The 13,403-nt window shown below is 37.3% G+C and overlaps 1 protein-coding gene across 2 annotated transcripts in view; it reads right to left on the bottom strand.

The window, feature by feature from the left end:
- The window catches only part of SASH1 (SAM and SH3 domain containing 1), a 471,174-nt gene that overhangs the window by 109,164 nt on the left and 348,607 nt on the right, over positions 1-13,403 (bottom strand). For both annotated transcript variants that reach the window (XM_074187791.1, XM_074187790.1), the window contains exons 3-4: positions 12,277-12,327; positions 12,104-12,153 (exon numbers count right to left, since the gene is read on the bottom strand). In XM_074187791.1, coding sequence (XP_074043892.1) covers positions 12,104-12,153; positions 12,277-12,327 — 101 coding nt within the window. The remainder of the gene's footprint in view (positions 1-12,103; positions 12,154-12,276; positions 12,328-13,403) is intronic.

Here is a 13,403-nt window from a genome sequence, read left to right as displayed (position 1 = left end):
GTATGTCAACTATTTCTACCCATTTTCTTTGTTATGCTTTAAACTCATTTTCTTTGGTCAGTGGCTTATTGGAGATGATGAACTATTTGATATCTTAATGTGATTAGAAGAAGCTGGAATAGATGAAATCACTCACCAGGAATGTTTCAAATTAAGGAAAATGGTGGTTCCCCTCACACATACTGGTAGATATCTTCAGACTTGTAAACTTCTCATGATGGTCAGTAAAAGATGCTTCAATTTCTAGACATATGGTGAGTTGATTCTATGGGATCACTGAATGGACCACAAATTTAATATGCCAACTGTGTTGCTCTAACATTCGTTGAATCTGAAACTCCTTCACAAATGGGCATTGAAAGTGATTTGTGTTCTTCCATTCATAGCCTGATAACTTGTACTGAAAGTTAATGATGCAGTGACACTTGGCAGAAGTTTAAGAGCTGTGTGTCTGAAAAGCAGCCAAATGACATTACTTCTCTGCACAAACCCCTTGGTTTTACTGTGGTCTGAAATACAGCTTCATTAGGACTACATCTCTAAAGACTGCATTAACACACAGCTGGAGGGATTGTGGGTGTAGACCAAGACAGAGTGAGGGAAAATCAAATTTATGACTACTGTAGGCATTTTACAGAGTTTCAAACCCATCCCAAGGACATTCTTATTTCCTAACTGTAGGTTGTAGCTGTGTTCACTTGGGATATCAAGGTTTCTTTATGAGTCTAAAATATAGAAACAAGAAGTTCTATTTTTAATACGATCTTGATTTTTTCTTGAAAACTTAAAAGGATCTGCTATTTTGTCAGTATAATTAGTTACCCTTTCTGTTGATGCAAATCCCAAACAGATAGATTTTAAGACTAAGGGGGTTAAAAAATTTATGATCTTCCAGTCAATCTTGATGATAAACCTTTTTAACTGAGCTAAGCGAGTCTTCATTTGTACCCATAGCCTAATTAGGTAGTTCCTGACAAAATTTGTGTTCTATTGGCATAGTCTCTGACAACTCATATTACCTTCAGATACAAGTATGGCACCAGAAGAAGACTTCGGTAGATGTTGATATCTTAATTGCTATTTAATTATAGGAAGATTTGGGAAACTATGCCTTCAATGAAATAAGGAAGTTGGGAGAAAGGGCAAGTTTTAGGAGAAAGGTGACAAGATTAGCCTTGAAATTTAGATTAATTTGAATTAATTTGAATTTTAGGCAGAAATGGGACATCCACATGGAGCTGTTCAGCAGACATGTTGGATGGAGTTCAGGAAAAACCAGTTCAGATATATAATTTGGACATCACATGCTGATGTAAAATGGGGTATATGAGCTCGCAATGTGAATGAATGTAAAAGAAAAGACAGAGAACAATCATGTTTGGGGAGATTAAAGAGGAAGATGAATCAAGCAGACCAAGAAGACAAAGTTGGATAGGAAAACCAAAGGAAAGTGGCAATCAAGAGGAGAGTTATCAAGGTGTCATGATCACTTATACTTCAAAAAGGGCAGAGAAGATAAGAACTGAGAAAGGATTTGAAATTAATAGGTTATTGGTGACTATGGAGAAAATTGTTCCAGAGCTTGATGGTAATGGAGACCAGATTATAGAATCTGACTGCTTCTTGTTTGAGGGAAGGATCAAAGTCTCAGAAATTTTTTTAAAAGTCTTTTTGCTTTTAGCCCTGATTATTTTAGCCCAGGTCTTCAGTCTTGGTTCCAGGTAAATTTTTTTTTCTTACGCACTCACTGAAGATTTTATAAGAGATTACATCATACCATATGAATGTCCTCAAAGGCAGGAAAAGATGGATTCAAGTCCTATTTCTTACACAGACTGACTGTGTGACACTGGGCCAAATCCCTTAATCCCTTCAAACAATTGTTTTAAGGTCACAAATGTACAGAAAAGTCTCTATCTGCATTGGTAAATGGAGTTTGTTCATCTGGGAGTTCTTTATAAACAAAATTTGTATATGGAGGCCCTCTACAAATATAGGGCCAGTCTTTAACTCCTGTTAAGGGATAACTTGACCTCTTTGTATCTGAAATGCTATGATTCTATTGCCAAAAATGAGAAATGGTGGAAATGTAATCAGATTTGGTTTTAATGATCATTGACATTCCAAAAGTCATTTAAGATGTTAAATCTAATCCAGAAGCCAAAAAAATAATTCCTAATCAGTAGGGTTTTTGTGTGGCCTTTTAAATGCTATGCATGTATGGTTTTTTTTTGTTGTTTGTTTGTTTTGGGGGGGGGGGTGTTTTCCTTTTACATTGTTTACATTTTTAAATGAACTTGAGTTAACCTATAAATGGAACTGAAAACCTCCTTTTTTTAAATCTTTCTCCAGAATTTACTGCATGTACACAATGAATAGTTCAGAAGGGCTTTTATACATGAAAATGCTGCTCAGTTGCAAAGCTCTGAATGAAGCAATATAAAAAACATTTGCATGCTCCTTTGGAAGGCCATTTGGCTATCTGTATGCCTGTTGCAAGACCTAGCTCCATAATTGGTGTGAAAACTGCCTGCCACTATAACTGTTAGAGGGTGAATATGGGATAATTTATCTCAACAGAAGTTGGCACAGAGAAGAAAATGGGTCTTTAGTATTCTTATCAAATTTGCATGAGCCCAAAGGAAAGACAGGACTGCAAAGGCCCTGACCTTCCTGGCATCAGTTTGAGAATGGGGGAAAGACAGAGGGGGGATATGGGAGGGAAAGAGGCTCCATTCAATTATCTCCTCATTATGTTTCCATAGCGATGGCTCTTTAAGCAGGTCAAAACTTTCTCAGTGGAAACAAACACCGGTTCTCATTCAACATCATCCAAACAGGGATGGCCATGTTGGCTACTGGCACTGTTGGAGCCCAGTTTAACTAGGAAAGAGATATATAGAAGCAAGAGTGGCAGAGCCTTTCTTTGCTTCAGCCGCTACAAGGAGGAGGGGATATTGGTGTCAAATAGTGTCTAAGAAAGCTAAATGTTCTTTCCACAGCTGGGAGCTAATCTCAGGAAGCCTTGGGACTGTGTATACTCCCAAAGCCCTGCCCTGGCCCATATACACACACACATATCACTCTCACACATGGCTCCCGAGTGGTCCTGGATAGCTCTGGCTTAGCTCATCTGCCTGGGCAATGGCTTATTACTAGACCCTTCCCCCAGCTGCCTTGGGGACTCACACTGGTCCGGCTCATCACATGGAGAGCCGAGGTTAGTTGGCTGCCTGCTCCATTGTGAGTATTATTGTGGGAGCTTCCTGCCCTACTTTTCTTAGGGGGATGCTTTCTATCAAGCAGGATGAATAATTTGGCTCTAACAACTAACCAAGCACAGTGTCAAACCTGCTTTTGTGGAAACCCTTTGATTCCTCAGGCATAGACAGTGGTGAATTTCTATTACAAACACTGAAAATCTTGAAGGTTAAATCACTCTTCTCAGTTTTCTCTTTTTTAAAAACATTTTTAAGATCTTAGTAAGCTATTAGCAATCTGCTCTGTTTGTATCTGTCACTTGGGTCATCCCAAGCTCTTTTTCATTTTTCCGCTGGTTGTACTTATATATTACCCTCTGATTGCTTCATATCCTTTAGCCATTAAAATTCTTTTTTACTGCAGATGAGCTCATTGTCACCTTCTACAGATGATCTGGAACCCTTGAAGAGTTGTTGGAATCAGCTATGACAGAATTTGAGTCACCACAATGGTGAAGTGACCTAGAATTTCTAAGTCTTATCACCTTAGGTGCTGGCAGGACTTCTACTAACAGGTCTAACTTTGGAGATCATTCCCCTGGTGCCTTTCTTGATCATTTTACCATGCACTAACTCAAATAATGTCAGATGGTATTATTGCTGGTGGCCAAAAGCACATCTTAGAGACTGGGTGATCAGTTCTAAGGGTCCTACAGAATCATTTTCTTTTCTACTCCTATTCCCTTGCTATCCAAAAAAAAAAAAAAAAAAAAGCTGAAAATTTTCAAAAAAATTACTGAATAAGTTAAAAATCAGATGATAATAGTCTTGGCTTGAACTAGCTAGGAGGTTTTCCAATAATCAGAAGAAAAATAGTTTTAAGGGAAAAAAAGGAATAAATACAGCTCTCTCTAGAACCGTTCATTTCTGATAACTGCTGTCTTCTCCATAGGTATTTCTCAACTCCATCTGTCACTGTATCTCCCTGCCAATAGCTTCAAAAGTTCAGTTCTTTAGCTGAGGACTATTTTTGAGTGGGGGCAGGGTAAGAAGACAGTAAAAAAAAAAAGGTTTCTAGGACATCTTCTTCATTTGTCTGAAGCTGTGCTCTTACATAAGGGGGAGAATAAGCAGCTACAGTTAACCAACCTGCAAAGCAGCTCCACACTCTACAGAAGACAAGACAGTGATGAGGACCTGTTGTTACAGACCAAGGACACAGCCCAGGCATGTGGATGACTAGGTCAGCTGGTGACTTCTAAAGCAGACATAGCTTAATGAAATCGTGTGTTAACTTGGGAACAGCTGAAGTACAGGATTCTGGCTCACAGCTGTTCAGACTATTGGGCCCCTGTGATCTGGAATGTTGAGCCCTTCAGATAGTGAGCATGATAGGGAGTGCACATATTCATATGTAGACACACACACACACACACACACACACACTCAAGCTTCTTGAATAGTTTATGTTGAACAGATCAATATTTTCTTAGTTCTATGATGGTATGACAGAAACAAATAGCTGCTGCTGAGGAAGAAGTTTCTTTTCTTAAAATTTTATTTACTTAAGGCAATGGGGTTAAGTGACTTGCCCAAGGCCACACAGCTAAGTAATTATTAAGTGTCTGAGGCTGGATTTGAACTCAGGTCCTTCTGACTCCAGGGCACCTGAATGCCACAAAAGTTTCTTTCAATAATCTTGCAATTACTTCAATGGATCTAAGATTTCACAGATATAGATAACGTCTTCAATGAAACTTCTCTATATCCTCCCATTGAGCTGCCGCCCCAAAATGTTAGAGACCTGGTTCTAAAATTTTAATCTGTGTAGATTCCAACAGAATAAGTAGAATGTGACTCTTTTAGCTCTTAAGTCTCACTTCCGTAACTAATCAATCTCTTTCAAGATATCTCTTATGATATCATCTCTACTAGTAATACATTTTTATGTCAGCTGTATTCACCATATGCTTCTCCACCCCCTTTGGATAAGCCATAATCTTACAATTATTTAGTTATCCATTCCACATGACCAAGAAAGAATGTTTTTCCATGTAAAATCCAGTGGTGAATGAAAGATGGCACTCTAGACTTTGGCTTCATTAATATCAGAGATAACCAGCCTCATTACTACTAATTGCTGTCAGAAATGCTAATCAAAGTGGGCAGCTAAGTGGTAGCTAGGTGGCGCAGTGGATGGAGTATCAGCCCTGGAATCAGGAGTTGAATTCAAATCCAAACTCAGACACTTAATAATTACTTAGCTGTGTGACCATGGGCAAATCATGTAACCTCCCATTGCTTTGCAACCCTCCCCCAAAAAATGCTAATCAAATGCTGAATAGCAGGATGGGTCTTGAGACTGGAGAAATCAAAGAGACCTTAGAGATCATCTAGTCCCATCCCCCTCATTTTATAGATGAGCAAACTAAGAATTAGAGGAGTTAAATAACTTATCCAGGGGGCAGCTAGGTGGTGCAGTGGATAAAGCACCAGCCCTTGGAGTCAGGAGTACCTGGGTTCAAATTTGGTCTCAGACACTTAATAATTACCTAGCTGTGTGGCCTTGGGCAAGCCACTTAATACCGTTTGCCTTGCAAAAACAAAAGAACAACAACAACAACAAAAAACAAACAAACAAGGTAACACAGTAGTAAGGCCAAAATTAAAGGCTAGGTCTCTGGACCCAAAAATCAGTTTTCCACTATATAATCTTGATCTAGGTCACACCACACAATGAATCATAGAATCTAATAGCTGGAAAAAACCTCTCAAAGTTCTAGTCTAACCCTATTATGTTATCAATGAGGAAATACGACCCACAGAGAGGAGATAACTTGTCAAAGATGAAATAGCTAAATTATTAGTAGAACTAAGACTAGAATCCCCAAGACCACTGTTCTTTTTGCAATATTATTATTATTTTAGGTTTGTGCAAGGCAATGGGGTTAAGTGGCTTGCCCAAGGCCACACAGCTAGGCAATTATTAAGTATCTGAGGCCCCATTTAAACTCAGGTACTCCTGACTCCAGGGCTGGTGTTCTATTCACTGAATCACCTAGCTGCCCCCTTTTTTTTGCTATATTATTCAAAGACTCTAGATAAATATCAAAGGCATGACCTTACCAAATAAGTATAGGGGATTCTAGACTACATAGAAACTCACTCTCTCTCTCTCTCTCTTACTCTCTTACTCTCTCTCTCTCTCTCTCTCTCTCTCTCTCTCTCTCTCTCTCTCTCTCTCTCTCTCTCTCTCTCTCCCCCCCGTCCCCCCACTGGAACAAAATGATCAAAATGATTGCTCACTCCCTTCCAACATCCTTGTGACAAACAGGATGGGAGACAGGATACAGCAGGCTCAGTTTATAGGATTAGGTTTGACCTGGATATCCTGGCAAAAATGCAGAGCTCCTCAGCTTGTCACTGAGACCAGCCTACTTGCACAGGGGAAATAGCAGCCAGAGAGCCAAGTGGGTAGGCATTGTTATAGGTTTACAATGTTTGGATCTGAGCCTCCTCTCTCTCCCTACATCCTGGTCTGTCCTACCCTCCATCTGTATCCTCAGTAAGCAGCAATCTCAGAGAATGAACATTTGTGTAAATACTGCATTATCAGTGAAAGGCAGAACCATGTTAAAGACAGCAGAAGTACCTTCTTATATCCAATAATACCATGGACAGTGGAGATTGATTCAAAGTTCAATTTTTCACAGTCATATCAAAAGAAACTATGTATGAGTGTAGTAGTGTTCATTTTTTAAAATACAATTTCTGATCACATTCAGGTTCTTAAAAACTTTATAAATAAAATGTGGATTGTACATATATAACCTGTTGCTTATTATTTTAAAGAAGTGAAAGAGGACAGAGGAGAAAAATAAAATAATTATAAATTAATTGGAAATTAAAATAATTGGAAAAATAAAATAATATTCAAAAATAAAGTGAAACAAATAAATGTAATATTATAGCACTATTATTTAATGAGAGTACTTTTAGCTAAGGACAAAATTCAGGTAATCAATAAAATGATAAGGAAACTGTGGAGAGAGGAAACCAGATTACAGAGGAAAAAGATAGAGAATAAACATAAACTTTAGGACTTCTGTCATGTAATCCATTTCTCTAACCATTAAACTTCATTATCTTCCCTTAGGTTATTAGTGATATAATGAAAAGATGAAAAGTTTCTGATTGAAATGGCATTTATTGTCTATTGGACCCTGAGAAGGTCTTCACTTATCTGTAACAAATCCCTTTTTTATAAAATGCAATAATAAGCTCTGTTACAAGAGGGAAATGCCTGATAAACCTTAAGCAACATAGAAACTTGAACTGTTATTCTTCAAACAACTTTCCAAGGAGGAACCTAAGAGTTTCAACTTTATTGTTGGCATGAGAAAGATAGGAAAATAGAAGTCAGTTGATGAACAATAATGAGAAGTGGGCTTCCCTTGTTACCAGTTTTAGGAACAGTTAACCAGTTTATACCCACATGTCTCCAAGTATGCTTTAGCACTTGGAGTCATATTCAAAATAATAATATCAACAACCATAAAAATAGCTAATGATTATATATTTCTTTAGAGTTTGTAAAGTATTTTAAACATATTATTTCATTGGATTCTAACCTATGAATAGGTGATCTTATTATCCCTATTTTATATACAGGGAAACTAAGGCAAAAAGAGTAATAAATATCTAAAATAGGATTTGAACTGAAGTCTTTCAATTTTAAAGTCTGATGTCCTATCCAGTCTAACTTTGATGTCTAAAATTCAAAAGATCTATCAGCAGGCCACAGGAAACCAGTTTCAATTTAATATAATTTGAAATAGGAAACTATAGCTTGGGCAGAAAAAAAAGTATACAGTATCACAGAATCTTTGAGATGGCAAGGACCTCAGAGGCCATTTCTGCTAATCCACATAGGATTAGGCATGCTCTCTACCACATAAACAATAATGGTCATTCAGTCTCCACTTGAAGATTGCCAGGGATGAGGAAGGTACTACCTCCGAAAGTTAGACTATTCTACTTTTTCAAGGGTCTAAATGATAGGAAGTTTGTCCTTACCTCAGATCAAACTCTGCCAAAACTTTCACTCACTAATATCTTTCCTCTGAGACTACCTCAATTTCATACTGTAAATAGCTTCATTATACATGTACACTGAATGTACATGATATATTTATAAGCAGTCCCCTACCACTATAACTTCCAACCCTTGTAGGTCTGTGAGTTCCTTAAGAAGAGAAATTTTCTTTTTGGTCTTTCTGTATCATTAGAACTTAACACAGTGCCTAATAAACAGTTGGCACAATACTTACTGATTTGACAAACACAAATTTTGTAGATTCTGGAGCAGGGGGTGATATCAATGTGCAATGAAACAAATGACATTAACAGAAGAACAATGACAGATGACTATCACCCTCAGACTTTGCTTTATCAATTAGGAGCAGGTAGATCTATAGGACTGAGACAGAATATGCACCTGCTTATAATATAACTGTATACTTGACTTCTGCAATGCCGACCAAAACAAACAAAAAACAATCAAACCAACAAACAAACAACAAAAAAAAAAATCTACTTTCTTCTACAACCTACTAATTAGAGTTATATTCCTTCAACTTTGACTCTGTTACTTACCTATGTGACCCTGGATAAGTCACTTAAACCCCTTGAGCCTCATTTTCCTGAAATGAGGCTGTATTAAATGGTCTCTAAGTCCAGGCCCAGCTCTAAATTTTATGATCCCTGTGAAAGTTTTGATGATGCCTCATAATTGTGTGGTAGTAATATCAGATTGTAGAAGGATCCATTTCATGAAAACACCAGCTTTGACAATAAGCTAGGTAGTCTTCAAACAAGGGCTTAGAAATGGACTATAAGTCTATCATTCAAGAGCCAGTCCAGCTAAATTTGAAGAGACTCATCAACAAGAAGACTAGCTACAGCAAATCACCAAGAATTTCTACCATCATGTAAATAGGGGTCAGGCCTCATCAGGGGAAAACTATTGACATTCAAAATATTTTTTTAAAAAAATCAAAATACGACAACAGAGGATAAAACTAAAAGCCCTATGAGTCACATAAATCTTATGAATGTTTTTTTAGAGACCTTCATGAGGACAGGTTTTGATAAGGAAAAATAGGAAGAAGATTCAGGGAAAAACTAGCAAATGGGCATAAGAGACCTGAGGAAGAATGAACACAAAATATCACCAGGAGGGAGATAAGAAGTGAGGAGTTCTTGCTTGCTTCTTGTGGAACCAAGTTTTTGTCCTACTTGGAATTTGGTTGCTAAAATTACTTGCTATGTGAAGCCTCCAAATATTTGATTAAAAAAATTTTGACCACCAAATTGTAAAGCTGACCTACTCAAAAATAAGCTCTGTTTAAGAAAAATAACCAGGTTGCCAGCTGTCTGCTAATTTAATATGCATAGTGCCTGTATTTTTCCCCTCTTGTTTTCAATTAAAGATACCAAAGTTTAGGGGTGCCTAGATGGTACAGTGGATAGAGCACCAGCCTTGGAGTCAGGAGTACCTGGGTTCAAATCCGGTCTCAGACACTTAATAATTACCTAGCTGTGTGGCCTTGGGCAAGCCACGTAAGCCCATTGCCTTGCCAAAAAAAAAGAGATACCAAATGTTGTGTTTGTGTGTTTGTGTTACATGTAGCAACCAAACCCTACATGCCCTGTTGAGGAAACAATGAATTCAAAACCAAAACAATCCACTTCATGAATGAAAATGGTCTGCATTTTAAAAGAACTCCATGCTACATAATAGTTTATGTTTTAAAAAAAGTCACAGCTTTAGTAGGATTTAGGTATAAAGAACATTTACTATACTAGACAAATCCAGGACATTAGGGTATAACATTTCATTTCTTTTAAAGATCCTATGTCTTATGGAATTTTTAGTCACCACAGATGTCAGAATCTAGATGTAAATCAACATTTTAAATTGAGAAATGAAGAGAACAAAATGAGATGGTTTTTTTAAAAGTACAGAAACAATATGGTTTAAGAATCTTATTTAGAAAAACAAGGAGAAAATGCTAGTATTATGAAAAAATGGGAGTGTCAAAATTGTGTGTGTCATCTAAAATTGGTGGTAATCTAGAAGGAGGCTGTCAGTCTCCTTTCTGGCCACAAGGTCCATACCACAGTTTCACTAAGTAAGAGGACATAAACAAGGAAAGAATGACTACCCACAATTGTGGGGTGGGAAAAAAACCCAAACCCCACTCCTGGATTAGCCAAATTTCAATGAGTCACTTCCTCTGGGGACTATGGGTAAACATACTAGTTGTTGTTTGAAGGATTTAAGGAGGTTAAGGAATACATTAGGACTGGGGTCTTAATCAATAATAAAAATCTTATCCAGTTTGGAAGAAAGTGAACAGTTGTTCAATGCTTCTTCACAAGCCCCACTTTGTTCATCTTGAAAACCATACAGTAGCAATTCACTATTATGAACTGTAGCATCATGAGATGCTACAAACTAAAATGGAAGGAAATTGAACTTCCTTGGATGGGTGTAAACTTTTTTTTTTTGCATGATTCTAGGTGATGCAGTGGATAGAGTGCAGGACCTTAAGTCAGGAAGACTCATCATATGGCTCTCAAATACTTATTAGCTGTGTGATCCTGAACCCCTTTGCCTCAGTTTCCTCATCTGGAAAAAGAAATCAGAAACCACTCCAGTATCTTTGCAAAGAAAACCCCCTAATGGGGTCACAAAGAGTCAGATATGGCTGAAAAATAACTCAATGATAATCATTACTTTTAACATTTTTTTGGTCTTGAATGAGACCTTCAAGGCTAGCATGTAGTCTCTCTGGTCATGCAAGCTTTTTTGACATAGAACTGTCTCTGTGCCAGCAGCACACACACGTGGCGGGATTAAGCCAGAGCTGCATAGTAAAGCACACACACACTCTTTCAACGTGGGCTTTTCATTCCTAAAATACTTTGCTTCTAAACCACTTATATGCTACTCTCGGCATGAAAGAATTCAAGTGGCCCTCTGCCAAGATGACACTGTTTGGAGATTCGGAAATGTAGTTTCTTATTTGGAGGCTGCTTTACCTAAAAAGTTTCATACATTGAACACTTAAGAGTAATTATAAGGGGGAAAAAATAGAGATTGAGGGTAACAATGAAAAATGATGCTCTGTACTCCACCCCCCCCAAGGTACTTAATGGCACTACTAGAAATATGACATCTAGCCTATAATTATGTATGTTGAGAATAGGAATTAGAGATTCCAAACTAAGAGAGGAAGTTTACAAAAGTAAAGATATTTAGCAGAAAGGATTACCTTATTGCCATCTGCACATTACACACTCATAGTATAAAACTGAATTTTGGTTAAGTTGGAGTTTATTTTAATGTTTTTCAGGGGGAGGGGAAATTAGTTATAGAACTATACCATAGAACTGAGTACACTAATACAAGTTTAATTTCTTTCATGGGGGTGAAATTGGGCTAGTTATATAAGGAAAAGTAATTTAAGCAGACTTATCTGCCTTTCTCATTTTTGTGAATTTATTTCCAGATCTTTTGGGGGAGATTCACTCATTCAATAGTGTGAAACCCATACCTCTACCTAGAAACTTCAAGCAGCTACACTTGAATAACAAAATTTACTCTTAAGGATTATCAGTTGGCTATGATAAACATATTCATACAAGAGTTAAGAGCTTTAGATTGACATTAATCACATATATCCACACTACAGTCAATTTCATTTTCACCAAAAGGATTTCCAGTGTAAAAAATGCAAAAAAAATAAAATTAATTTGAGCAAACAGAACTCCTATTTGACACTTCTTTCTCAGGGAGCTGGGAGGGTAGGGGGGCAGAAGGAGAAAAGCAAACTTACTTTCTCTCTGTCTCTGGGGTTGACAGCGTGCTACTGAAGCCGAGCGATTCCTATAAGAGAAGATTCACGTCTGTAAGTATAGGCAGAACAGAGGGTTTCATCTAACTTGTGCAGAATATGGAATTGAAAAAAAGGCAGAAACAAAAATAGCTGATTAAAGTCATTGTGCTTACTTCAATCTGGGATCGCAGCTGTAGTGACGTGGGGCTGGCATCAGGTTTCTCCTAAAACAGAACAGATGCAGGTTTAATGAGACATCCAAACGTGGCGCACAACAGAATGGCAAATAGAAGAGCAGAGAGGGATGGGAAGGCTTTGGGGAAAGACTAGCCTAGAGCAGGAGGAGATGGGAGTGATCAACAAAAGTTCTTGAAAACCCAATGTCCTCCCTAAAGGAGCTCTCTGATTGGTCTTGTCAAAAAGGGGGCTGAAGCCCCAATTGTTTTACTTACCAACAGCTGACAGTACTAATGAAGTGCACGAAAAAAGATACTGGAGACAAACTAACATTTTGAGAAACACTGAGAGATTAAATGAAGGGCTTGCAAAATTCTCTGGAGCAGGCTGTACTGTACCAGGACACAGTAATTATTTCAGATTCAATTGTATCTACTTTGTTTTTGTTTTTTTTTAATATGATTCAAATTCATTTCCAAGTTTCAAAATTCAGACACCTCAATCAGAATGATGGCACTAGGGTTGAAAACCTATAATAATAAAATCTTTCAAATGAGCAGTGGATGTAGATGTAAAGCTTTATCTATCTGACCACTTAACTTTCCTGGGTCTGTTTCTTCACTGGGAAATGAGCATTACATGAGATGATCCCCAAGACTTCTTCCATCAATCACTTATGATCTAAGATATCTTAGAAAACTCCATGTTCTATAGAAATTTGAAAGACTGCTACAGATCAGGATGAGAAGATTCACCTTTAAATCTTGGTGACTTTTAAGTCATATCACTCCCCCTTTCTCTGGTTAGTAAAATGGGTCAGTTAGACTAACTGACATCCAAGAAACTATTCCAAATTCAACTCTTTGATTCCATAATCTAAGTGTCTTTGGATACCATTCATCCTAAAACAAAGTAATAGGCATGGGAGATTATTCAAAAAAAAAATGTCTATTTTGTAAGAAGTCAGCTAGATGGAGTGTAAAGTTATCAAAGAAACTAGATAATTTACTAAAGAATCTTAGATTTAAATAGATTAGAGAAGAATTATAGAATTTTAGAGTTGGAAGGATCTTTAGATACTATCAGATTAAATGCAGTAAGATTAGATACTATAGGGGCAGCT

This window comes from Macrotis lagotis, chromosome 5 (genome assembly GCF_037893015.1).
Source record: "Macrotis lagotis isolate mMagLag1 chromosome 5, bilby.v1.9.chrom.fasta, whole genome shotgun sequence".
In the NCBI taxonomy this organism is placed as follows: domain Eukaryota; kingdom Metazoa; phylum Chordata; class Mammalia; order Peramelemorphia; family Peramelidae; genus Macrotis; species Macrotis lagotis.
This window is presented reverse-complemented; position numbering and strand designations above follow the sequence as displayed.